Here is a 24,479-nt window from a genome sequence, read left to right as displayed (position 1 = left end):
AAAAATATATATATATATATAATTTATGCACACATATGTGACCGTTTCGAATAGGAACAATTCACTTTGAAAAAAAGTTTTGAACATTCCTACGACGTTGATATAAACTAAGCATAATAAACTCATGTGTGAAATTATTAGATATGCTTGTAATGTCAGGGTCAATTTGAAAACTTGCCTCTAGTAATACTGATACATCTCCAGTGATATTGATACATCTGTGGATTGAATTCCAATCCAAATTCATCTGCCCTAAGATCATCCCTTTCTAATACGTGTATTGAAAGACCCAAAATAGCCCCAGGGTCTGCCTCACTTTTAAGAATATTCTAGCCAGACCAAGGCAGGTTTTCCCGATATGAGCAGTACATACTGTATCCAGACAAGAATCGATTGTCATCAAGGAGGCCACTGAACTACCTCTCAGTGATTGAAACGCAGCTGGAGGATTCTGACCGGCAGGAGATTTGAGCAGAGCTGTGGCTAGGGATCTGAGATACAGAGACAGAGATGGGAACCAGAAAGGGAGACAAAAAGTGAAAGAGGCACATTCCCAGAGGGAGCCATTTTATTTCCAAACTTGAGTCAAAACAGATACAGGCTTTCCTATCTCCACACTGGATTTTCGTCTTATAAAATAGATTTGCTACCAAAATCCTTCATAAAATCTGCCTTGCCCTTGGCAGTGGGAAATAAGCAAAAAGTCAAAAGTTAAAAGGTCATGCATAAAATATCATAGCCACCAAGAGAATGATACAATAGTCTCAAATTCTTCACAAATCAATGATAAAACATTAAGACCGATTTACACTTCACTATATTTGTAGCACTTCAAGATTTTTTTTCTTCATATATTTATGTTCATATTTCACAAACATTACAAAAAGACTATCAACTTTTTCATAAAATAGAAAAACAAAACAAAGCCATCACACTATAAAAAAAATCAATCTGCAGAACATAAGCTTTTTTATTTAAGAACAAAAATTAAAAGAAAGCGAACTCACCCCAAACTAAAATATCTTCACCAAAAACTCTGTAGTCTTCCCAAAGGAGTTCTTAACGCTCAGATTTTTGGTTGGTTTAGCCTCTCTTGTATGTACTGGTTTTTGTGTATCCTGATTCCCAGCTGTTATTCCAGGGAGAATTTCAAGAAAGAACTTCAAGCAAGGTCTGGGGTGGGATCCAGTGCAAGTCATTAGGCAAATCATTCACACATAAAAGCTTTAATGAAACTCACGTGTTTCATTAGAAACAGTGGTTGACCCTTTTTCTTTTACTCCTTTTCATCCAAGAGAACCCTTTAAAGGTCTAGAATCATTTGTTGTCTGTAATTATGGCAGCATTTGGCTCATAATTCTGGGTGAAAATATGCCATTTTAAGAAACTCTGCACATGTATTATATTTTCTTTGCTTTCTTAGAGGTAGATAACCTCAAACTAAGGTCCAAACATTGGTCCCTTCAAATGATGTAAGAAAACAATAGTATTAAATGAGAGTAGCTGTCAAAGAGGAAGAACTAAAATCCTGTTGTTTTTTTTTTTTTTTTAGGAAAAAAAATCTTTAATGATGTTTGTGTCTGTGTATATATGGAAAAATGACCTACCAAAAAACCCCCCCAAAAAACAAAACAACCCAAAACACCGTAGAAGAAGCCAATACAATTTGCCAGTCCAACCAAATGGTTGGAATTGACTGTTGGAAGACACCTTGCAGATTAAGTAATTCAAATCTCTGACTTTAGAGGAAAGGGAAAAGAGGCTCAGAGACAGTAAATAACTTGTGTCTATCCATTAGCATGTTAATTTGCATGATTATTTTCATACACATACAGGCACACACACATACACACACTGTTGCATTTACATCTGTTTTGTACATAACAATGCTACTGGCTTGTACAATAAATGAAAAATAAGGGGTGCCTGGGTGGCTCATCAGTTAAGCATCCGACTTCAGCTCAGGTCACGATCTCCCGGTTAGCAAGTTCGAGCCCTGCATCGGGCTCTGTGCTGACAGCTCAAAGCCTGGAGCCTGCTTCAGATTCTGTGTGTCCCTGTCACTTTGCCCCTCCCCTGCTTGTGCTCTCACTCAAAAATAAGTAAACATTTAAAACATTTTTAATAAAAAAAAAAGAAAAAGAAGGGTGTACACTTTCACTTATTTCTTTGCCAGAAGTAGGAAATGCCCATCTTTCAAATGAGTGAAAAGGTTCCTCTTCCTCTCCACTGATGAACTGGCTGTATCATGACCTGGCCTTGGCAGTCCCTGCAAAGAGCAGGGTGGGGGCAGTGGTAAAAGTGGCAGGAAGGAGGGCAGAGGCACTCAAACCACAACTGGAGTCCCTTGCTATGCCGAAGATGTTCCCACTGGCAGTGAAGGCTTTACACAAAGTCAAGCTTGGGCTATTGTAACTCCTAGACCAGGCTGGAAGGAGACAGAAAAGAGGTGAAGGAACCAGGTATGCATCACCCTGGAGAATATGAGCTAGCGTTCCTCTCACCACAGAGGGCAGAATTGAGCAGTGTGTGTCTTACCTAAATTCTCCAACTGTCAACTTAGATGAATTTACTAAGTGTAGTCACATTTTCTAATTAATTTGTATATGCATATAGACATCAAAATATTTAAGCCTAATGTACAGTAGTATTAATAGCTACTTTACCTCTTTCCATAAAATTACATGTGGATATAATTCTAAGGTAGTTTCTTAAAAAATATCGTTATTTTTAGTATTCATCATAGATGTTATTCTGAAAAATCTTAAGTCGAACTGTATATATTAACATTAAATAACTTAAAAAAATAAACAATACATTTCATATATATATATGGTTATATATATATATACACCAAATATATATATATAATACCATATATATATGGTATTATATATATATATACCAAAATAGCCCCATTTTAAAGCCATGTAAGTGAAAAAGTTGAGTTTTCAAGAATAAACTAGACCCTCTAAAGGTATTTTTTCATAATTTCATATTAAATGTATCTTCTTTTCTGACTATGCCAAAAATATACACACTGCTCTTGGTAATTTATGTCAGAAGTATTCATAATGAAAATAAATAAGTTAGTTCATTTGTCTGTTTTCACTTGTTTCTGTAATGACAAATTTATCCTAAATCTAAATGAATTTGCTCCCAAAAGATCTCCCCTATGGAGACAGCATAACCAAAAAACTTTACATGTACAGATATCCACTACATGCAATCGTATATTTTCTAATAATAGTGGTAGAAAGTAACCTTCAAGTATCGTCATAATCCAACTGGACTTACAGAGAGCTATCCCATAAAATTAACACTCTAAAGGAAGAAAGTTATTTGAGAAATTTGTCCTTGCTAGAACACCTTTGTTGAAATTCCCATAGGAAACAAAACCATCTATCCATAAAGCACAGAGGGCGCTTGGTATCTAGCACTGACCTTAATGTGCACACAAGTAACACTGCTCTGAATGTAAAGTAAACTCTACAAGCTAAAGAAGAGCCCACATATGCCACCCACAGCTGGAAGAATTTCTTCTGGAAAGAATTCCTTGACGAAGACAGAACGCAAAGCTATTTCAGCTCCTAGTCCTGCTTTCTGTAGCCGTGAGTATCGGTGGTAGTTTGGCTAAAAACAAAACAAAACAAAACAAAACACAAAAAACAAACAAGAACAGAAAGACTGGTCCACTTGGAGAACCAGATTTAGACATTTTGTACTTACGTTAGTCAAACACATTTTTCAAAAATTAAATTAACATAAAGTCTTCAGGGAATGGAGATTCCATAACTCACAAGTAACAAGGGGAAAGTAATCAACTAAAAAGTGCATCTCTTTCCAAAGCAGGTGCAGGAGGTCAAGATTCTGGAAATTTTCCTCTTTTACAGGTTTTGATCCAGCCACTTGATGTAACTATTCCTAGTCCGGATTCCCACTGAGAAGTTGGTGGGCCAGCTGGTGAAAATCATGCATCCATGGAAGCCATCCTCAAAGTGATCCAGGGTCACCTCCACACCTGCGCTCTCCAGACGCTTTGCATACATGATCCCATCGTCTCTTAGGACGTCATGCTCACACGTCAGAATGTAGGTCTTCGGGAGGTGCCGTAGGACTTCCTGGTCTGCAATGAGCGGGGCCGAGCGAGCATCCAACAGCTGAGGGATCTCCCTCAGAATCCTGGCGTTGCCGGTGGTCTGCACCACAGGCTTGTAGTCCTTTGTGATAGATGCAGGCAAGAGGGACGTCCAGTTTAGACGGGCCCTGAGGGCAACTGCCTCTTCCACGTCCATCGAAGTGTGGTTGTTCACAATCATCGCCTGGACAAAGTCATAGTTGCCTTTGAAGTAGTCCACCCAGTACTTCACCATGACGTAGCGGGGCAGGATTGGGGTGTTCACATTTTGCTGGTAAGAGGGCGTGTTGAAATCTAAAGCTTGAAGAACTGGATAAATTAAAGCTTGCACTTTGAGCTTGTTTTTGAGGTTGGCATCTTGAGTAAACTGGAGAAGAGGAAGCAGACACATTATTTCCTGCTGCATGGCTCTTTGTATGGAAACCACACCTTTTAAAGTAGCTGAATGCATTACCTGGAATCAGTCAAAAGGTTCTAACTAGGAAATTTCTACCAGACATGGTATTAAGTCATACGGTTTATAAAATAAAAACTTCCCCACCACCCACCACCAGCACCACTCCCCACACATGCATCAAGCTGCTGGATGTTTACTAAGAAAGTTATGATGTTTGCAACCCATGTTTTTAGTGAACACTGCAAATGCATGTGATCTCTTAGGTCTTTAACCCCCCGTGAACACTTCACTTGTATCTATCCTTCGGCACTAGCACACCTTGCTGGGTACTATGGATGGATAACATGAGAACTTTTCTTAGTTCAGTATTCTGTGCAAAGTGAAAAAAGGCAATGGCTTTCTAGGGAGAAACAAACTAGTCTAACTCTTCCAGAGGAGAAGGGTAGGAAAAGCTAAATGAACAGATGGGACTCCAAAGTGTTATAGCAGGACCTCAGGATATCTCCTCTGATGAGCATTTAGTCTTCATGCTGCATAAGTGAGAATTTAAATAGTGCTGGCAACATGCCCTCCATTCTCCTTAATGAGCATGTGCCCCAGAGTTGAGGTTAAATGGGAATGTGAACACATCCTTTACCTCATCAGATCTCCATCCCCCCATGCCTTCACAAAATGTGAACACACTGCCTCATTTTCCAGTCCTAGGGTCCAAAATGGTACACATTTGCATGTAACATCTGAAAGGCAGCTAACTAGGTCACTGGGTTTTATAGGCAACTGAACAACCTTCAAGGTCACTTTAGCTGTACAATTTTGTTTCACGTCAGAGTTTAGAACCCCATCCCCCAGGGAAGATGTAACTGCTCTGTAAAAGCAAAAGGAAATGATCAGTTAATAGTACTATTAATATGTGCCAGGAATTGCATATACATCATTTCACTAAGTCCCGGCAATAGTCCTGCAATCAGATGGCATTATCCTCATTTTCCTGGGAGTCAGAGATATTCAGGGGCTTGCCTGAAGCCCTGTAGCTTCCAAAGCAGGGAGACTGGATTCCATTCCACTGCTAATTTTAAAGCCCATGATCCTCTCCCCACTGCACCAGGACTTTCTTCTTACCACATCAGAACACATGTACAGCAAACCCATCAGTGCCCAACGAAGTTCTCTATGTACTGCAATTTGAGAATACCAAAAGAAATCTGGAGATGAGAAGACAGAGATGCTCTTCTAAACTTGTTTAATCCATCACAGGAAGAAAATATACTTATCTTTGAATTTACACAGCTGCCCAAAATTTTGGGTGCTATTAGAGCTAGATAGTTTTAACCAGAGAATTTAACCTGGTAAGCTCAGGTTAGCTGGTATTATAACACTCGAAGTGGCTGACCTATTTTAATTTTTTTCTTTTAGATTTTAAAGAATGTTGGGAAACACTTTTTAGCTTTTCAGTTTGACTCAAAGTTCTAAGGAAACAATCTTAGCAACTGGAATTTAAGCAAAAATATTTTGCAAGTCCAATATGGAAAAGAAGCTGGAGATACTTGATTTCCATGCATATTGCTGAGGAGCAAGAGAGCCCTATAAACTGTTAGCCCATCTTTCATATTAATTGTAATCAGGGACTTTCCAAGGACTCAGAGGTGACATCTCTTTCAATTACCCCTCTTCCTACTTCAGAAAGATCCGAGAATTCTCCCAGCGCAGTCATCTGAATAACTTGGCCCCATACTGACCAGCCTACCTGCTAAGCCTTTGCCATACATAGCAAAGAATATGTTTGTAGGTCTGCAGGTTAGCGAGAATCCTCTTACCACCAGCATGTCAGGGCAATCTGTTACCTGTTGGCCCAGAGCAGCGGCCAAATTCCCACCAGCACTGTCACCAGAAATGCCAATTCTGCCCGGGTCAACCGAATACTTGTGTAAGACTTCTGGCTGCAGAAAATACTTCGTGGCACGTACAACATCATGAATTTGTGCAGGAAAATAAACCTTTGGAACTAGCCTGTATCTGTGAAGACAAAAGTTGTATTCATTTAAGGACTTCACCAAGTCTTTACAGGCCCTTTAAAGTTTATGGGGAAGCTGGTTCTTTTGACACAGAAGTAAACAGGTAAGGATTGAAATAAATATAAAAATGAACCATTCATTTTCTTTTTTAAAAAAAGTTTATTTTGAGAGAGAGAGAGGGTTGGTGGGGGGGGGGAGCATGAGTGGGGGAGGGACAGAGAGAGAGAGGGAGAGAGAATCCCAAGCAGGCTCTGAACTGACAGCTCACGAACCGTGAGATCATGACCTGAGCCAAAATCAACAGTTGGATGCTTGACCAACTGAGCCACCCAAGCGCCCCTGAGCCATTTATTTTCTTGCAAATCAAATACTTAGTTTAAAATTGTAATGATTTGGGGGTATCTGGATGGCTGTCGGTTAAGCATCCGACTTTGGCTCAAGTCATGATCTCACAATTCGTAAGTTTGAGCTCTGCATCAGGCTCTGTGCTGACAGCTCAGGGCCTGGAGCCTGCTTCGGATTCTGTGTCTCCCTCTCTCTCTGCCCCTCCTCTGCTCACACTCTGTCTATCCCTCTCTCAAAAATAAATAAACATTAAAGAAAAAGGGATTAAAAATGTAATGATTTTGTATTAGCAATAATCTTTCCCCCCTTTTGTATCATGAGCCATGAAACACAACTTCAAAGTTAAAGGTGGATGTTGATTATTAAGATATGGGTAGAACCGTAACAGATTTGGGAATTTCATTTCTGGAAATCAGTGTTCAATTCACGACACTTATGGATTAGAAGGTGACTTGGCAACATCAACCACTTCATTGGTCTCCTGTTTAATGACTCCATATGGGATCCTTCATGATTTACTTGAGAAACATGGCGAAATTGTGTCAGATACCCCATCCATGATAACATCTTACAAATCCATAGATGCTGGTAGTCTCTGCTTGGAGTGCCCTCTCGGCCTCCTCCTTCTTTCCCTATTAATTCTCACTCAGCCTTTAAGCCTTACTCATGGGTTTAGACTCCTCCAGGTAGATTTCCTTGACTATAACTCCACTTGCTTCTGGGGCTGAGCTGGATGCCATTCCTTGATCCTTCTATGTGCTGGAGTATATTACTGTTCTTACTGCCTCATCTTAAAATGATTTATGTGTTTCCTCTGAAGAGTATGTTCTCTGAAATCAGGACTATGTTTTATTCATTGCTGTGTTCCCAGTATCTATCAATGTGCTAGGCACATAATCATCCATCCAGTAAACCCTTTTATTAACATACCTTCCTTTTGCAGACAAAAGAAACTGGGGCACCAAAGTTACTTTATTTATAAAATAAGTCAAACACAGATAAAAACAAGGTGGAATAGAAACTAAGTACTTAATTAAAATCTAGTAATATTAAGAATTCAGGTCTCGGGGTGCTTGGGTGGCTCAGGCAGTTAAGCGTCCTACTCTTGACCTTGGCTCAGGTCATGATCTCACAGTTCATGGGTTCAAGCCCCATGTCAGACTCTGCACTGATGGTGTTGTGCCTGGTTGGAATTCTCTCTCCCTCTCTCTGCCCCTCCTCTGATCATGCTCTCTCTCTTCAAAGAAATAAACAAACAAACAAACAAAACTCAGGTCTTTTCATTTTCATTTTATAGTTAACATACCTATTCTTAGAAACTTATTTTCTCCCATCTAAAATCCAGCTAATTATCTTGCCATTCAATGCAAATACAATCAAATGAACAAACATTTGTGAAATACTCTGAGAAGTAGTGAATATTGATTACTGCATTTTAAAAGTCCTAACTGTGATATTCCTTCAGTGGTTACCTTATAACAGATAAAATAATTTTTCTAATTTCTTTTTTATTTTCCTATCTGTGGTGATCATTTAATCATCCAAAATGTTTTTTGTCCCATTGAATTTCATTATGCCCTAAAGTGGCTGCTATGCTATATAGTACTACTATCCTACTGATCAATGAGTGAAAGGAGTAGGATTATACAATTGTGTCCACTAGATGGCGCCATCTTATATGATTCCATTTACCCCCAGTCCCCCAGTTTTAGGACTTGATCTCAATTTGAACTTCAGTTTACCAAGCTGAATTCTTAATTCTTTCAATGAAATAAAAACACATGTCCTTCATGAGTCAAGTTGTGAGAATAAGGGCTATTTTGTCTTAGCAAGATTCCATATATCATAATAAACTGTTTTCCTGGTAGCCCAATATGACAGAGCATATTCTACCAGTACACATACATGAATTGAATCTTCAGATGTTATTTCCCAAAAGGTCTAGTGACTTTCAATCAAAAGAAATTGGTGGGACACCTGACTCTTGATTTCAGCTCAGGTCAAGATCTCACAGTTCTCGAGTGCACACCTGTCATGATCTCACAGTTCTCGAGTGCTTGAGATTCCCCCTCTTTCTCTTTGGCTCCCCTACTCACACTCTGTCTCTCTCAAAATAAATAAATAAACTTAAAAAAAAAAAAAAAAAAGAAATTTCTAATTAAGAAAAAAGATACCCTGCTACTGCCACAATCTTATCAGTTGATTAATAACTGGCTCAGATAACAGAGTAAACATACTTAAAAAAAAAAAAAAAAAAAACACAGATTATAATACAAGCGTCTTCCTGATGCCCTTAAAGATGTACCTCCTAAACCCTTCTCTTTGTTCAAGCTGAAAACTTTCTCTAATTTTATTCAATAAAAAGGGACACTATTTTCATAGATTTGAAAATATAGTGAAACTATACATTTCTGAGGTCACCTAGTTCAAGATAAGCCTTGAAAGTAACTTGGATTTGACCTGAGAAGTATAATAAAAGTTCTGTAATATTTTTGTAGCCACAGAACACTCAAGAGTCAGAAGAAAATTTATGAGTGCTATAGCCAAAGAAAGTATAAATGTATTTGTCTGCAGCTTTTGTTTAAAGATAGGTCTCTGCAAAGTACTGAAAGGATTCTGACTTTTTTTAATTTCACAATTATAGATCTTGAGTTAAAGCACCTGATGAATTTATGGCAGATATAGTCACAATTTGCCCAGCTCACTGCTGGGATAGATGACTCTGCAGTGCTGGCTTCTGCCTATCTGTTAACTGCACATGCCTCCTGCTATAGAAATACAAAATTTGCTTGTAAACTCAGGAATGAAGCTTAATCAGTTTAACAAATGTGTACACTCTATAAAAATTATCTTATTTCTGCTAGGTGAGGCACCCGCCAAATATGCTACAGATGTGTTTCACTCAAATTGCAGGGCAAACCCGTGGGTTTAAGAATGAGAACATGACGGGGGCGCCTGGGCGGCTCAGTCTGTTAAGTGTCCAACTTCAGCTCAGGTCATGATCTCATGGTTCGTGGGTTCGAACCCCGTGTTGGGCTCTGTGCTGACAGCTCAGAGCCTGGAACCTGCTTCAGATTCTGTGTCTCCCTCTCTCTCTGCCCCTCCCTTGCTCATGCTCTGCCTCTCTCAATAAATAAATAAACATTTAAAAAATAAAAAAAAAAAAAGAAAGAAAAGAATGAGAACATGAGGCTCCAGGAGGATGCATAACTTGTCTACAACAGCTGATAAGTGGCAAAGCTGCGTGGTGAATTCACCACTGACTTCAAAACCCACATGTAACCCCTGCCTTAAAAAATATTCTTATTCTTGAAAATCCACAGCCTTTTAAATGTGTGTCTGTGTGTTTTCTCATGACCTCATCAAAGCAGTAAATTCTCAGAACTATAGACTTCTGACATCCCAGGACACCCCTTATGATTTCAATAGTTTTGCAAAAATATTCTCAAACAAAACCACCTAGCACAGTGCCCGGCATGTAGTGCATCTTTACGAACATACTTTTCTTTCTTCCAAACAAAACTTTAAAGATTTATTTTATACTTTTACATATAAAATATGTCATATGGCACCACCTGTGGCGAGGAAAGTGATAAGCCATATGGCTATTAAAAAAAACATAAAAAAAAAAAAAGAAATTGTTCCTAACCTACCTACTCTGGGGGCACATTGTCAAGGCCTCTACTTCCTGTATTCTATGCGTAGTTCAGGGTTTCTCAACTCAGCATGCATCCTAGGATAATCCTGGGAGTTTTACACAAACATTGAGGCCTGAGGCCATCTATGAAACATTCCAAAGTATTTGGTCTGGGGTGGAGCCTAGCATGTCTATATTTGAAGGAAAATCCTCCCCCCACCGCCCGCCCCCAATAATTCTAACGCACAGCCAAACTTGAGAAATGTCACCGAGTCCAGCCCATACAGTCACTGTTCTCCGAACACATCTGCCTGTTGCCTTCCCCAGTGCTTTGGTCTCTATTCTCTCTGCCCTTCCCCCAGCAACTCATCAAATGTTCCGATCCTGTAAATTTAATCTCAAATGCCTCTTCTTTCATGAAACCCTCTCCGAGTCCAGCCAAAAGTCACTCTCCTTCCTTGGAGCTCTCAAAGTCGAACAATAGGTCATAGCACAGACACCTCTATTTCCTCTAGAAGTAGATGGAAAGTCATAATTATGTACTAAAGACTCTGACGTACACGCACCTAAGATAAGCCTCTGGTCTGTTACTTTGTTACCTACTTTATTCACGGTACCAGGGAAATGGAGAGATGCTCAGAAAGACTTACAAGGTCTTTCTTAAGTCCAAAGCAGACATGCACACAAGCCCAGAGTGGGGGGAGTTGATCCAAACCCACTGAAGTTGAAGTCCTGAATGACACTAGCATTCTATGAGCATTGTGATACACGTTGCCCCTCAAAATAACCTCACCTGGCAACAGTGTGTACAAACTTGAGCTGCAGGCAAGGACACTGAGGTTGCTTCATGCAGTGCCACTTAGGTGAAAGATACAGGAGATATACTGGAATGAAATTATACTCCTTTAGATTCAGTAGGATTAAAATAAAATCTCCTTCCTTTTTTTCTTTTTTGGCTTCCCCACGCTCCCTCTTACCATCTCCTGAGAAGAGTTCAATAGATTCACCTTGAGAACATAAAAAGGTTAATTATGTTCCTCAGTCTTAAAGAATCCCTGTCTTCAGCAGGGGTTATCTGAAACAAATCAATTACATCCCTACTATGCTCTCTATTTGAGACAGACAACTCCAGAGGAAGAATCTCTTTATTCCTCTACCAGGCAGATGCTTTTTTTTCTATTAAAGAAACACAAAAATAAATAAATAAAATAAGATTAAAAAAATAATAAAATAAACATATAATTAAATTGCACAAAAGTGGAAGCATAAAAGTTAAGGTTAAGGAAAGTTCTTCCTTTCTGTTTCTACTCTCAAAATCTGCCCCTGCAATAGTTTTGACTGCCAGCCATTCAGCAAGGGAGAGCTGAGATCAGTGAAGGCTTGGGTGATTGGACAAGAATGACATTCAAAAGAGTTGACAGGAGGTCAGGATGTTTTGCCAAAACCCTAGGAGTGACTGAGCCTAGAACTGTGATCCCATGCTCTTTCTCTGTCTCTCTCAAAAACAAACATTAAAAAAAGTTTTTTTTAATGAAGCGATTCTTTGATGCACAGTTCACAATTTAAGACTTTCTAAGACTTATCTATATACACAGCAGGGATCTTCCCAGGCTCTTGGTGTTTATCTAAACTGCCTCCTCCCATTCAGACCAAACCTTGCCTATACCCACAAGGGTAACAAAGGTGCCAGAGCACTCCCAGGTAGCCATGAAAGCCCAAGGAGGCTTAGTGCCTCCTCCCCCTGGCCTCCTTTCGCGATTTCAGAAGCTAAACGTAGCTTCCTAGAGCTCAGGTGTGGGTGGAAGCTGGCTTCACAGCCTCACTGTGGTTTGCAGTCAGGTGCTCTGCAGCTGCATCACAGGCTTTTTGTAAAAGCTCCGATTACCCCCTGCTCCCCAGAAATTCTCAAAGACCTAAACCACAAGAGAGAAACCAGTGGATTTTTCAGGTTACTAGAAAACACAGCCAAGAAGACATTAGTCGAATATGTCTAAACAGGAGAGATTCATTAGCTAAGGATAAGGAAGAAAAGAAAACAAGCTACTTCTTAAAAGAAGCACATTATCTCTCTCTAGCATTAAGTTATTTGTGATGTTGGCCTTTACATTGGCTAAAGTTGGCCTGGACTGAGTGAAAGGGAAATTTTCAAATCTTTCCTTCTTCAGAGGAGAACCCTCGGGAATCTGATCTGCCCACCGTCTGGTGCTGCCCAGATCGGAGTGATGCATGAGGATTTCTCTCCTCAGGACTTAGAGGAAGAGCAGGAAAAGCAACAGAGAGCAAGTCACAGCTAGGTCACCATCACTCTGTGTTCTTCTGAGTATCTTATTTGTACAACTATTTACTGAGATGTGTGGTGTACTGAGCCTCCTAAAAGCACTCTGATTTTGTCAGCTTGCACTCATCTAATTTTGTGGATTAAAAAGAGAAACATAAAGATCTCTTTCCTTATAACCCTGTTTGCCACAGACTAAGATAAGTACTCCAGCTTCTTTTCTGTCTACATTAGCAACATTCTTTACAGCTCTGTGAAGTTTTAAGTGCTCTGTGCACAATGCCACCTGACATTTGGTGGAATGGGACTATGTCTCCACCTACATAAAATAGGGAGTTTGAGTGTAGAAAAGATTTAACTAAAAGCATAACACAACTTAAAAACAGTTTTCCATACCCAAAAAAAGCAACGAAGATGCCTTGTAGAAGTAATGAATTAAGTAGATCAAATAGAATTTAATCACATCCAACATGCCTCCTTTGCTATTATCTGACATTTTATCTTTAAAAAAAAGATGGGGACACCTGGGTGGCTCTGTGGGATAAGCATCCAACTCTTGGTTTCGGCTCAGGTCATGATCACACGGTTCGTGGGTTCGAACCCCACATCGCACTCTGTGCTGACAGCAAGGAACCTGCTTGGGATTCTGTCTCCCCCTCTCTTTCTGCCCCTCCCTGGCTCGCTCTCTCCTTCTCTCTCCAAAATAAACAAATAGACATTAAAAAAAAAAAAAAGAAATTAGGGGCACCTGGGTAGCTCAGTAGGTTGAACACCTGACTTCGGCTTAGGTCATGATCTCGTGGTTTGTGAGTTCGAGCCCCACATCAGGCTCACTGCTGTCAGTGCAGAGCCTGCTTTGGATCCTCTGTTCTCCTCTCGCTACCCTTCCCCTGCTTGAGCACTCTCTCTCTCAAAAAACTAAACATTTTAAAAAAAAAGAAAGAAAGAAATTAAATCTTCCTTATGTCTTATGGTTCCAATACTGTGTCTTATTATATAAACTACAGGTAAAAAGGTACAGTGTTCTGGCTAAAATGCACTATGAAATAGGTTTATGAAAATAGGTTTAGGAACATAAAATAGGACCTTCCTAGATTATATAAATGAGCATGAATTCATGTATCTTACTTGCGTAGTATAAGATGAACTTTATTTGTTTAACAAATATTTGTGTGCAACTGATATATAAGAACAGCATCGTATTGTAGAAGCAACTGAACAGAAGCATGGCCTATTTTTATATCTTAAGGCTGTTATCTACCTTAGTTGCTGGGTCTGTTCCCAGAACTGTGAGCCAGCACCAGCAACATGAACTGAGGCGTTCCAGCTCCTGGTACTCGCTGCATGGGAGTGATTCCATTACCAGGGCTGCCCTCAACCACTGCCTACCAGCTTCCTCAGGCTATAACCTTCCCCAGAGCCACACCCCATGGGAAGCTAAGCCATGCTGCCACCCAAACCTATGGCCCTCAAGGATAAGGAGCAGTTGTCTCCAGACGGCCTCCCCACTAGAAGGTAGAATTCCAGGAGAACCAGGGGTCCATCATCCTCCTAAGACTCTCAAATCATCCACTCCTCTTTCTTATTTTCCTTATTCATGGCCAGAAATCTCCCCATCTGTCTTCTCTTGTGTTTTGTTCCCTTCGCGCTCTTTGCTTTCTCCCCTTCCTCCCAAGCCCTCTCATTACACCACTCTGGACTCTCATGACCAACTCACTTTGTCTAACTAGATTCTGCTCATTCTTAGGAGCTCAATGCAAACATCACTTTCTTTAAGACATGAATTCTCTGACCCTTCAAACTAGGTAAGATCTTACCTATTTGGTGAGATACCAGGATTTTTGCATTATTATTACTTTCACCACAATTGCTATAATTATTATTCACATTCTTATTAACACTATTAATAATAAACCCTTTAAACTAGGTAAGATATTACCTATTTGATGCCTTCTACTTCATATCACTTATCATAATTTAACCTTGTTTGTGTTTTGTTTTTTCATCTAGATTGTAACCCCCAGGAGGCAGGATTATGATTGCTTTACACTGTTATGTCAGCAGAGTGTAACAGTAACTGGCACATAACAGAAATTCAATAAACATTTGTGGAATAGAAGAGGAAAGAAGTGAGCAGTGAGAAGAAATATGTTCCCAAGTTAGACAGCTGAATATACTTTCCAAGAGAAACAGCATGATCACGGACCACGTGGTATTGGCTATCCTTCAACTAGAGCATAGGTTATGTGACGTTTTGTGGGCTGGCTGGCCTAGATTCTAACCACCTTAGCTCTTGATTTCTGCAAAGGAGTGCTGTGAGTTCCAAACACACAGTTGATAAATAAATTTGTAAGTTGGGTCTTTCCATTCCATGGCTAGAGCACTGATCCTCCAGACTTGTCTAGTGCATTAGAGTATCTGAAGCCCTCTTACCTCCGCTGTCCAAACTGATACTCATGACAATTCTCTGGAGTCACTGACCTAACTCAACATGTGTTTTACTTAGCCTACATGTTCTAAGTCTTGTACTAGGTGATGGGAACCAAAGGAAAGAAGACATGATTTCTCTTCCCAGTAGCTCACATTCTAGATATACAGGAAGGATTCTTAACTCCACATTTGCACATTTCATTAAATGATCTGCCTGAGGTCATGCAGTCTTGAGTAACAGTACTTGCCTACTGCTGTGACGCCTCCCAGTAATAAACTTGTGGATAGTACACTACATAGACGAGGCACAATGGAAAGGTAAGACGAGAGCAGTCCTTCTAGATTTAAAAGAAATCTTAAAAACATCCTATCTATGTTTTATGATAAGCCTGGAATTAAAAGAACACCTGTTTTACTTGAGACAGATGGTGACGGGTAGAGAAGGGCATGTAGGAAGAATTTAGGCACGCTGCCAATTGCTTATACTGAAGCCCTGGATGGTAAGGCCTGTGTAGAGAATCCTCACGGTGCCAAGTTAAGTAAGCCCAGTTTCCCTCCTTTTCTCAGGCTTTTGAGGATTTGAGGAGCTGGAGCTACACAGGAAACCACTGAAAAGTCCATGAGGCTGGTTCCTCAGTTCTGAGCTGTAGGGTCTAGCTCTATAATGGGGCTTAGCTATTTAAACTGCTCCTGCTTTTCTCTGGCCAGCTGCCCAGGCTAGATGATCCAATCCTTTACTTGAAGGTTCCTATATTATAAAACTGCACTGAGGGCCCTTGAGTGACCTGGGTGGTGTGTGGAGAGGCCAGGGAAGGCTGGGAGCTGTCCAGAGCTGTCTCGGAGGGCAAATCTGCTAAGGAGGAGCAATAACACTGCTCCGTGTGACTAAGTCTTCTGTTCCAGGATCACAGCTGCCCAAGTGACTTGGGACACCAGCCCTTCCCAGACCCTGCAGAAGAACAGATTCTCTCAGGTCTCAGATCTGGAGCAAGGGCACAGAGGGGATGAGCTATGGTGGAGAGAGGCAGAGGGAAGAAGAGAGCTGGATGAGCTCCGGGCGTGGAAAGTGGTTAATGTTATAATCTTGTCGCTCAGCATTATCAGCTTTCTTCAATACTGGCTTGATATTGGATTAAAAATGTATAGGGGCCTCAACACCTGGGTTTAATGCCTCACTCTATTTATGTAACTTGCTAGCTATGTAACCTTATGAAGGTTACTTAACTTCTGGGCTCTCAATTTCCTCATCTATGAGAAAAATAACAAAATACTTATCTTGGATGATTTATATGAGAATTAAGAAAGACTCCTTATTCATTCCTTCCATAATTATTTACTGAATACTCACTATCTGCCAGGGATGTCTCCAGGCACTAATGATGAACAATGAACAAAACAGGGGCTCCTGGATGGCTCAGTCAGTTAAGCGTCAGACTTCAGCTCAGGTTATGATCTTGCAGTCTGTGAGTTTGAGCCCCTCATGGGGCTCTGTGCTGACAACTCAGAGCCGAGTCTGCTTTGGATTCTGTGTTTCCCTTTCTCTCTCTGCCTCTCCCCCACTCATGGTCTGTCTCTCTCTCTCTCTCTGTCAAAAATAAACATTAAAAAAAATTAAAACAATGAACAAAACAGGCAAAAATCCCTAAAATCCCTCTCTTCATGGAACTTACTTAGTCTATTTCAACCTAGCACACTACACACATAAGTATTTATTATGTATTAAATATTTATTATGGTCTGTCAGAGGTTGATGACAGTTCTGGAGGAAAATAAAACAGGAAAAGTGGGCTGCAATTTTAAATAGTATCAAGAAAAGTCTTGCTGAAAGGATGATATGTGAACAAAGGTCTGAAGGAGGAGAGACAATGTATGTAATAGCTCCGGCACATGCCTGCCACAGGACAGGTACCAGGATTTCTGTATTATTACTATCACCGCAATTGCTATAATTATTAGTCATACTGTTATTAGTACTATTAATAATAATGACAATAATGGCATTGACTGAGATTTGCTGAACACATTACATTTACAAGTTCTGAGATACAGAACGGAACTCCAGCAGAATGACTTTTCCAATTCTTAATTGGTTTTTAAATTTTATTTAAAAAAATTTTTTTAACGTTTATTCGTTTTTGAGAGAGAGAGACAGAGCACGAGCAAGGGAGGGACAGAGAGAGAGGGAGACACAGAATCCGAGGCAGGCTCCAGGCTCTGAGCTGTCAGCACAGAGCCTGAGGTGGGGCTTGAACCCATGAACCGCAAGATCATGACCTGAGCTGAAGCCGGATGCTTAACTGACTGAGCCACCCAGGCACCCCTGGTTTTAAATTTTAAAAGGTAGTAAACAAAATTATTTCCTGCAGATAACTGATCATATATTTTCCTCAATTTCCGTTAATTCTTTTCAGAACTTTTCCAGAGGTTTTCAAAACTAAAATAAAAAGATAATTCAAGGTGTTATAAAACTAGTTCAAGAAATTCTACGTTATATCAGAAAATCATTTTGTGTGACCTTGGGCAAATCCCTTCATCTTTCTGGATCTGTATTTTGCACTTTATTTTACTGATTACAAAGTACAGTAACTAGATGGTTATCTAAGATCCCTTCTTAAAAATTATTTTTTTATGACTAGTATTAATTACTTACTCAATGGACACAATGACAGCATTCAATTCTTCAGCCATTGCTGCGCACAGTTCATCATAATACCTGATTTCTAAAAGAGACAAAGGAACAATCATTATTAAACAAGTTACTTAACACTGTCCATTCTTAAGTTCTGCTAATCGTGGATTGCTCTTAGACTTGCACTTAAGTTATTAATAATAAAAACCATAAAAAGCAAATATCAAAATATGTATCATTAATAGGGTTACATATACAAATGCAAAAATTAAATCTGGTTTCTGATAAAATGCAATTAGTATAAAATAACAGGACATCCATATTAGGTTACCTTTGAATGCGTTTTTAACTATGTAGCCATTGATTTCATAATAGGCTATGAGAAATGCACCAAATTCTGATTTTGTAGCTCTTCAAATATACGCGTTTTCAAAAAACACTGCAGATGAACAGTTACCTCCTTAGAACTACATAATTTTTCTGTTTTAATATCTTTATTTGCTGCAATTCAATTGAATTCTTCCAATTTGAAGAACAGGATATTTTGTTTAAACCAACAAATAAAAAATAGGATTTTAGGAAGTCTTAGCATTCTTAGAAACAGGATCCAAAGGTGTGCAGTGACAAACAATTTTAATACATAAAAATTGAATCCCTTAGGTCTTATTTCAATAAACTAAGAGATGAATTTGCCTGCAGAGAGCCAAATATTACTTTAATTATACATTTTCCAAGGCAGTCTTAGAACCAGAAGTTTAGTAACTACATAACCACCTGCAGAGAGCCCACAGCCCAAGCTCTTCCTCTGGCAGGAGTGATCAGTCAAAATTATGGGGAAAAGGCCATGTGAACTCATAATCCATACCATTTCCAGCACTTACACTTCCTGGTCTCCATGGAATGTCTCAATGGGCAAGTGTCCAATAGTATATAGATTGCAATCATTTCTGTTACTCCCTTTTGTATTCTCATCCCCTAGCACACATTAGGGTAACCAAAAGTGTAAGATTGTACATAACTATTTGAGTTTTTCTACTGGAAGTCCTGTACCCCCAGAGAACCCCTCAGTCCTGGGCAAACCTACTTACTCAGTAAGTATCTGTTGAAAACTTGAGCAAATCCATGAAATCAAAGAATAAATAATGAATATGAAATGGGATTACAAGAAAAAGTTATACTTCTTTGGCCTTTGCCACATTAAACAAATGTTATATAAAAACACAAACTGGAACAAGTTGTCATTGCCTTAAACCTAGGGGATGCCAAAAGCTTTGGGCTAACGATGAGGTAGTAGCTCCATAATGACAGGCAGAGATAAGGCCCTTACTTCCTCCTTGGTATTCTTTCCGCCAGGCTGCTCCACTTGGCTGCCTGCCATTTTGAATGTGTTCTGCTCATGAAAGTTATCCGACACCAACAAGAATACTCTTGAATTTTGCAGCATTGTTTCCTTTTAATGGTGGTACACCCTTTATAGTTTCATCTTTGGTTTCATAAACAGATGGAACGTGGATGAGTTAATGTAGGTACTCAGAAACACTTGTCCTATTTCATAGAAAAATGTCTTCAAACACAAGTTGGCAAAAGAGCTGCAGATAATTTCCTCATATTCCGGCCCAGCGAAACTTCAACTTGTTTTGGTGGAGGAAGCTATTGTCAGCCCTTCACATGAGTTAGCCTATGATTTCGGTCACAGGAAATATTTTCAAAACAGTGGGCCTGAATTAACAAGCAGTAAACAGGTGAGCAAAACCTTTATGTATGTAGGGTAATCATAGAATCAATCATCAAAAACCAGGACCCTTTTGAGTGCGAAAAGGGGACACTATTGACAATCCTGCTGGGATAATAGAGGTAGCTGAGACTGTCCAGGGGAACCAAGTCAAATGGCCCATACCCAATAAGGAAGTCAAACTCAATCACACATCCCTCCCAGGGCCAACCACAATCCCAAACAACCTGAAGGTGACCAGGACATACTTGCACTGGCTAAAGCCCAGCCTCCTCCATGGATGTAAACAACGCTGCGTTTCAAAGGCTCTTCTGGCTTTGGGGAGCCCTCAAACACTCTGACCTCCACACCGTCAAAGTCAGTATCGGTCACCTTCACCTGAGGAGACGACCAGGCGCTTTTCTTGCCAAAAGAAACGATGATAAAATTCAGTGCAAGCAGATGATGGCTCAGGCCCAGGTAGTGGATCAGGTTGCTCTGCAGGGAGAGGGAGGGAACACAGAGGGAGGGTATGAGTCAACTCCACCACCACCAGAGCCACACTCACCCACTCTTGGTGTTTGAATTCTTACAAGCAGCTGACAGTACTCTTGAGGACCCACTGCCCACTTTTAATACGATAACAAATTACATTTACTTTTTGCTTTTAGAGCCTGCAAAGTATTTTCATACATGAGATCTGATTTTTCGGATTAGCTCTGAGAGGGAAATTGGGCAAGTATCATCAGTCCCATTTTACCAAGACGGCTTAGAAATTAAACATGACCATTTGGCTGGATAAGTGGTAGTTCTAGGACTGAAAACTAAGACTTGTGCATTTTAGGATTTAGGAGGATTTTTCTCCTCCTCTCCAACAGCAATCACAGGTCCAATAACACACTAGGAATTGAGGAAGAATACTTTATCTAAATGCAAATAAAAGACAGAGAAGTTTTATATTTACTATAAGTATCTTTAAAGTGTTTTGTAGCTTATATACTTAAGTGTGTCAGTTGTTTTGAGAGTAGAAGAAAGAAATGAGTGTGGGAGAGGCAAACAGCCAGTTAACTCTGGCTCCAGCACTGAGAAGCAGAACGCCTCAGACATTACCAGGAGCTTTTCAGAAATGTGCAAAGAACATACAGTCTGCCATCACTTGTCCTTTGAACCTGAGGGCATTGAGCTCTGCATTAAGTGTCTGCAGGAAGTTACTTGGTTGGAGAAAGAGCAAAGAGAGAAGAGACCCAAGTCATCCACCCAGCAAAGACCCTACAGAGTGTATTCCCCTCTTTGCACTTTTAAAAAAATGTTTATTTATGTTGAGAGAGACCAAGAGCATGAGCAGGGGAGGGGCAAAGAGAGAGGAGAGAGAGAGAATCCCAGGCAGGCTCCACACAGCCTGAGCCCGGTGTGGGGCTCAATCCCGTGACTGTGGGATCATGACCTGAGCCAAAATCAAGAGTCAGACACTCAACTGACTGAGCCACCCAGGCACCCCTCAATCTTTCCACTTCTTATACAAGGTCTTCCTATTGAGTAGACTTATCAAACTAACCTCTCAGTAAGACTTAATGGCCACGGTTCAAAGCCAGATAACTGGAAGCCTTGTGGCAGCGAGTGACTAGTCCAACTAGTGTCCAACAAGTGTCAAAAAGAGGCAGGAAACTTTCCTGACACTGGTGCATGAATTTAGATACTATATCTCCTCGAGACTCTCCAACCTAGGAAAGAAGGACAGCTAGAGAGTAACAGTGCCCTTCTGGAAAATATGAAACAGAACACTGATGATTAGTGAAACATTTCATGTCATCATAAGATCAAGAAACAATGTTACTAGCAGAAATCAGGACTATATAAAGTCTGTGATGCACCATAATACAGCTTCCCAGAATAGGCATGCAGCACGCTGGTGTGCCTCGAAGAGGGTACACGCATGCTAGAATACTGATCCCCTCAGCCCCTGAGGAGCTAAGCTCCAGAGAGCCCTTTACCCCAATGTCCCATATAAAGTATTATTATTATATACGTATGCCTGGCCATGAAGTGAGCTGGAAAATGCTGCATTATAACACCATGAACCAATGTTTATGAAAAACAAGAACAAGAGGCCATTAATCTAACCACGAAGAGCTATTTCAGTAATTTCATTAATATTTGTTTGCTGGCAATATAGGCAGCAGAGCAAATAAATATTAATAAAATAATTCAACTTCTATATGTATCAGTTGCCCAATTTACTGAAAAAGTTAAAACAACTGATAGTGTTTTTTTAAAGCTTATTTATTTTCAGAGAGAGAGAGAAAGAGAAAGAGGGAGAGAGAACACATGTGCGAGTGGAGGAGGTACACAGAGAGAGAAAGAATCCCAGGCAGGCCCTGTGCTGTCAGAGTAGAGCTCTACGCAGGAGTCATTTGCAGGAGTCAAATGATCCCACAAACTGAGATCATGACCTTAGCTGAAATCAAGAGTTGGATGCTTAACCGACTGAGACACCCAGGCACCCCACAACTGATAGTGTTCTTGCTATGAAATAAATGTGTGATAGGAAATAAATTCACATGCACAGGGGGGCCCAGTTGGTTAAGCATCCAACTTCGGCTCAGGTCGTGATCTCACAGTTCTTGAGTTTGAGCCCCGCATCAGGCTCTGTGCTGACAGTTCAGAGCATGGAGCCTGCTTCAGATTCTGTGTCTCCCTCTCTCTGTCCCTCCCCCATTCACTCACGCTCTGTCTTTCTCTCTCTGTCAAAAATAAGTAAACGTGAAAAATATTTTAATTTAAATTAAAAAAATTCACATGCACAGAATTCTAATTCTAACCAAATCCAATTTGGCAAATTGGATAAAGGTAATCATCGTTTGAGTTTCGTGGTAAAATGTCAGTCTTACTGAGGGTATACTGACTTCTGCCAGGATGTAGCCAAGAATCACTGCATTCACTAAGATTCTAGAGTTCACACAAAAAGCTCTTGTCAATATCGTTACCAATTAGTAGAGAACACACAGGATCCATCCCATTTCTTGCAGGACAAGTAGCATGATAGCATGGACTAAGGAAATATGAACAAACCAATGGCAGGCTTGCATCTGTTACTTTCTGGACTATTTTTTTTTAAGTTGAGTGAAGACTATTCAATACTTTAAACAAATCATATATGAGTTTCTTCAATTATAGGAAAGCTGCAAAAGAGGTGAATTGTCTCTCTAAGACAGATTAGAGAAGATGGCTCATTTTATAGAGAACCCACCTCGGGTTTCCTTCATGCACTGCATGCTCTGAATGCATGCAATCTTGACTCAATTTGCCCATGCCTTTCCAAAAATACCTCTACCGTGTCAGATTGCTTGCATGAACAGAATTTCTCAACAACTATCTGCATTGTTCACCATACTGTCAGGGTGGCGCAGGGGCAGGAGGGTTGACTCAAGAAGGGGTAGTTTATATGGAGAAAAACAGATAAGCAGATAGGAATAAGAAAGGGTCAGAGAGGTGCTAAAATAAAATAAAATAAGTAAATACAATTTTATTTCTTGCATCCTTGCGTTTGTGAAGTGAGATTCAGATCCATCTCCAAAAACATTGCAAATTAACAGTTTTCTGAAACCTCTTTAGAAGTAGCTGGAAAATTTCAGTAGCACAAAGAAGCAGGCCAAGTGTTAAGAGCCCCACAGGTTAAGAATTGACCAATTCTTGGCAAGTTCTTGAAGTACTTTAGGGCAGTGCTATAGATCTTAAAACTTGCCCCCATAACCATTCTAGGATTTAGGAGAGAAATTCTACCTGAGGAGATGGAAGGGGTGAAGGGTCATTACTCATTACACCTCAGTGGAACCAGACACAACAAAATAGGTGGGCCACTGGCTCCCTACCCAGGTATGATGGCCAAAGATCAAAGGACAAGCAAGAATCAAAGGAAGCCAGGTACCTGGTGGCTCAGTAGTTACGTATCTGACTTTGGGCCAGGTCATGATCTCAAGGTTTGTGAGTTCAGTCCCATGTCAGGTGACCTCAAGCCCCGGCTTCAGTGAGCCCTGCTTCTCTCTCAGTTTCTCTCTGCCCCTCCTGGGATTCTCTCTCTCTGCCCCAAGCTCATTTGTTCTCTCTCTCTCACTCTCTCTCTCTCAAAAAACAAATAAAAGAACAACAAAGAATCAAAGGAAGCCAAGCAGAAACTGTACTCCGTTTCTCAATATACAAGTTAGTTATTATGTTTGTGAATGGGGTTGTTCTCTGTTAATTCATTCAACATGTAAATTATGAGATATATTCCAAGGGCAGGGAAGCTTAAGGTGGAGAGACAACCTTTCCGGAGCTTGGGGAAATAGAAGAGAACCAAGATTTGTAAATGAATAGCTGATGTTAGCTAAGCAATACAAGCACTAAGAGAGATCTAGATAAAGAATTACTTCTGTTTGTTCTTCCTGGTATGAAATCCAGTAAGGCTTCTAGCCTAAACGGTGGCTTAATGGAAGAGGAAGCATGGGTAGCAAAGAAAAGGGTCGGAAACCAAGATGTGAAAGTATTGGGCAAGTGCTCTAATTCAGATACATATGGGAAGGTCAGGTAAACAAGGGAAGCGAAGGCAGGGGGAGCATGGAAATAAAAGGCTAAATCTAAGAGGCATGGATAGCAGGCACCAAGGTCAACAGCACAGATTCCAGACCTAGAGTGCCTGAGTGAAAAGCCCAGTTCCTCCACTTACCAGCGGTGGGATCTTGGGCATCCCAATACTAAACCTCTCTGTGTCTTGATTTCTCATCTAAAGACAGAAATATAATACTAACTACTTCAAAAGATTGTTGTGAAGCTTAAAACAGGCAAAAACACCTAGAGTAGCACCTGGCACATACTAAGCCTTATATGGCTTATATGGGTTAACTGTTATTATTATACCCCTGATTCAGC

At 40.2% G+C, this 24,479-nt stretch overlaps 1 protein-coding gene across 1 annotated transcript in view; it reads right to left on the bottom strand.

The window, feature by feature from the left end:
* Window positions 1-550: 550 nt before the first annotated feature.
* The window catches only part of NCEH1 (neutral cholesterol ester hydrolase 1), a 60,775-nt gene continuing 36,846 nt past the window's right edge, over window positions 551-24,479 (bottom strand). The window contains exons 2-5 of the mRNA XM_045502962.1: window positions 19,844-20,072; window positions 17,885-17,954; window positions 6,377-6,548; window positions 551-4,505 (exon numbers count right to left, since the gene is read on the bottom strand). Of these exons, the coding sequence (XP_045358918.1) occupies window positions 3,888-4,505; window positions 6,377-6,548; window positions 17,885-17,954; window positions 19,844-20,072 (1,089 nt within the window). The 3' untranslated portion in view covers window positions 551-3,887. The remainder of the gene's footprint in view (window positions 4,506-6,376; window positions 6,549-17,884; window positions 17,955-19,843; window positions 20,073-24,479) is intronic.

The sequence above is a fragment of the Leopardus geoffroyi genome, chromosome C2 (genome assembly GCF_018350155.1).
Source record: "Leopardus geoffroyi isolate Oge1 chromosome C2, O.geoffroyi_Oge1_pat1.0, whole genome shotgun sequence".
Lineage (NCBI taxonomy): Eukaryota > Metazoa > Chordata > Mammalia > Carnivora > Felidae > Leopardus > Leopardus geoffroyi.
The sequence above is the reverse complement of the archived record's forward strand: the minus strand, read 5'-3'. Positions and strand labels throughout refer to the sequence as shown.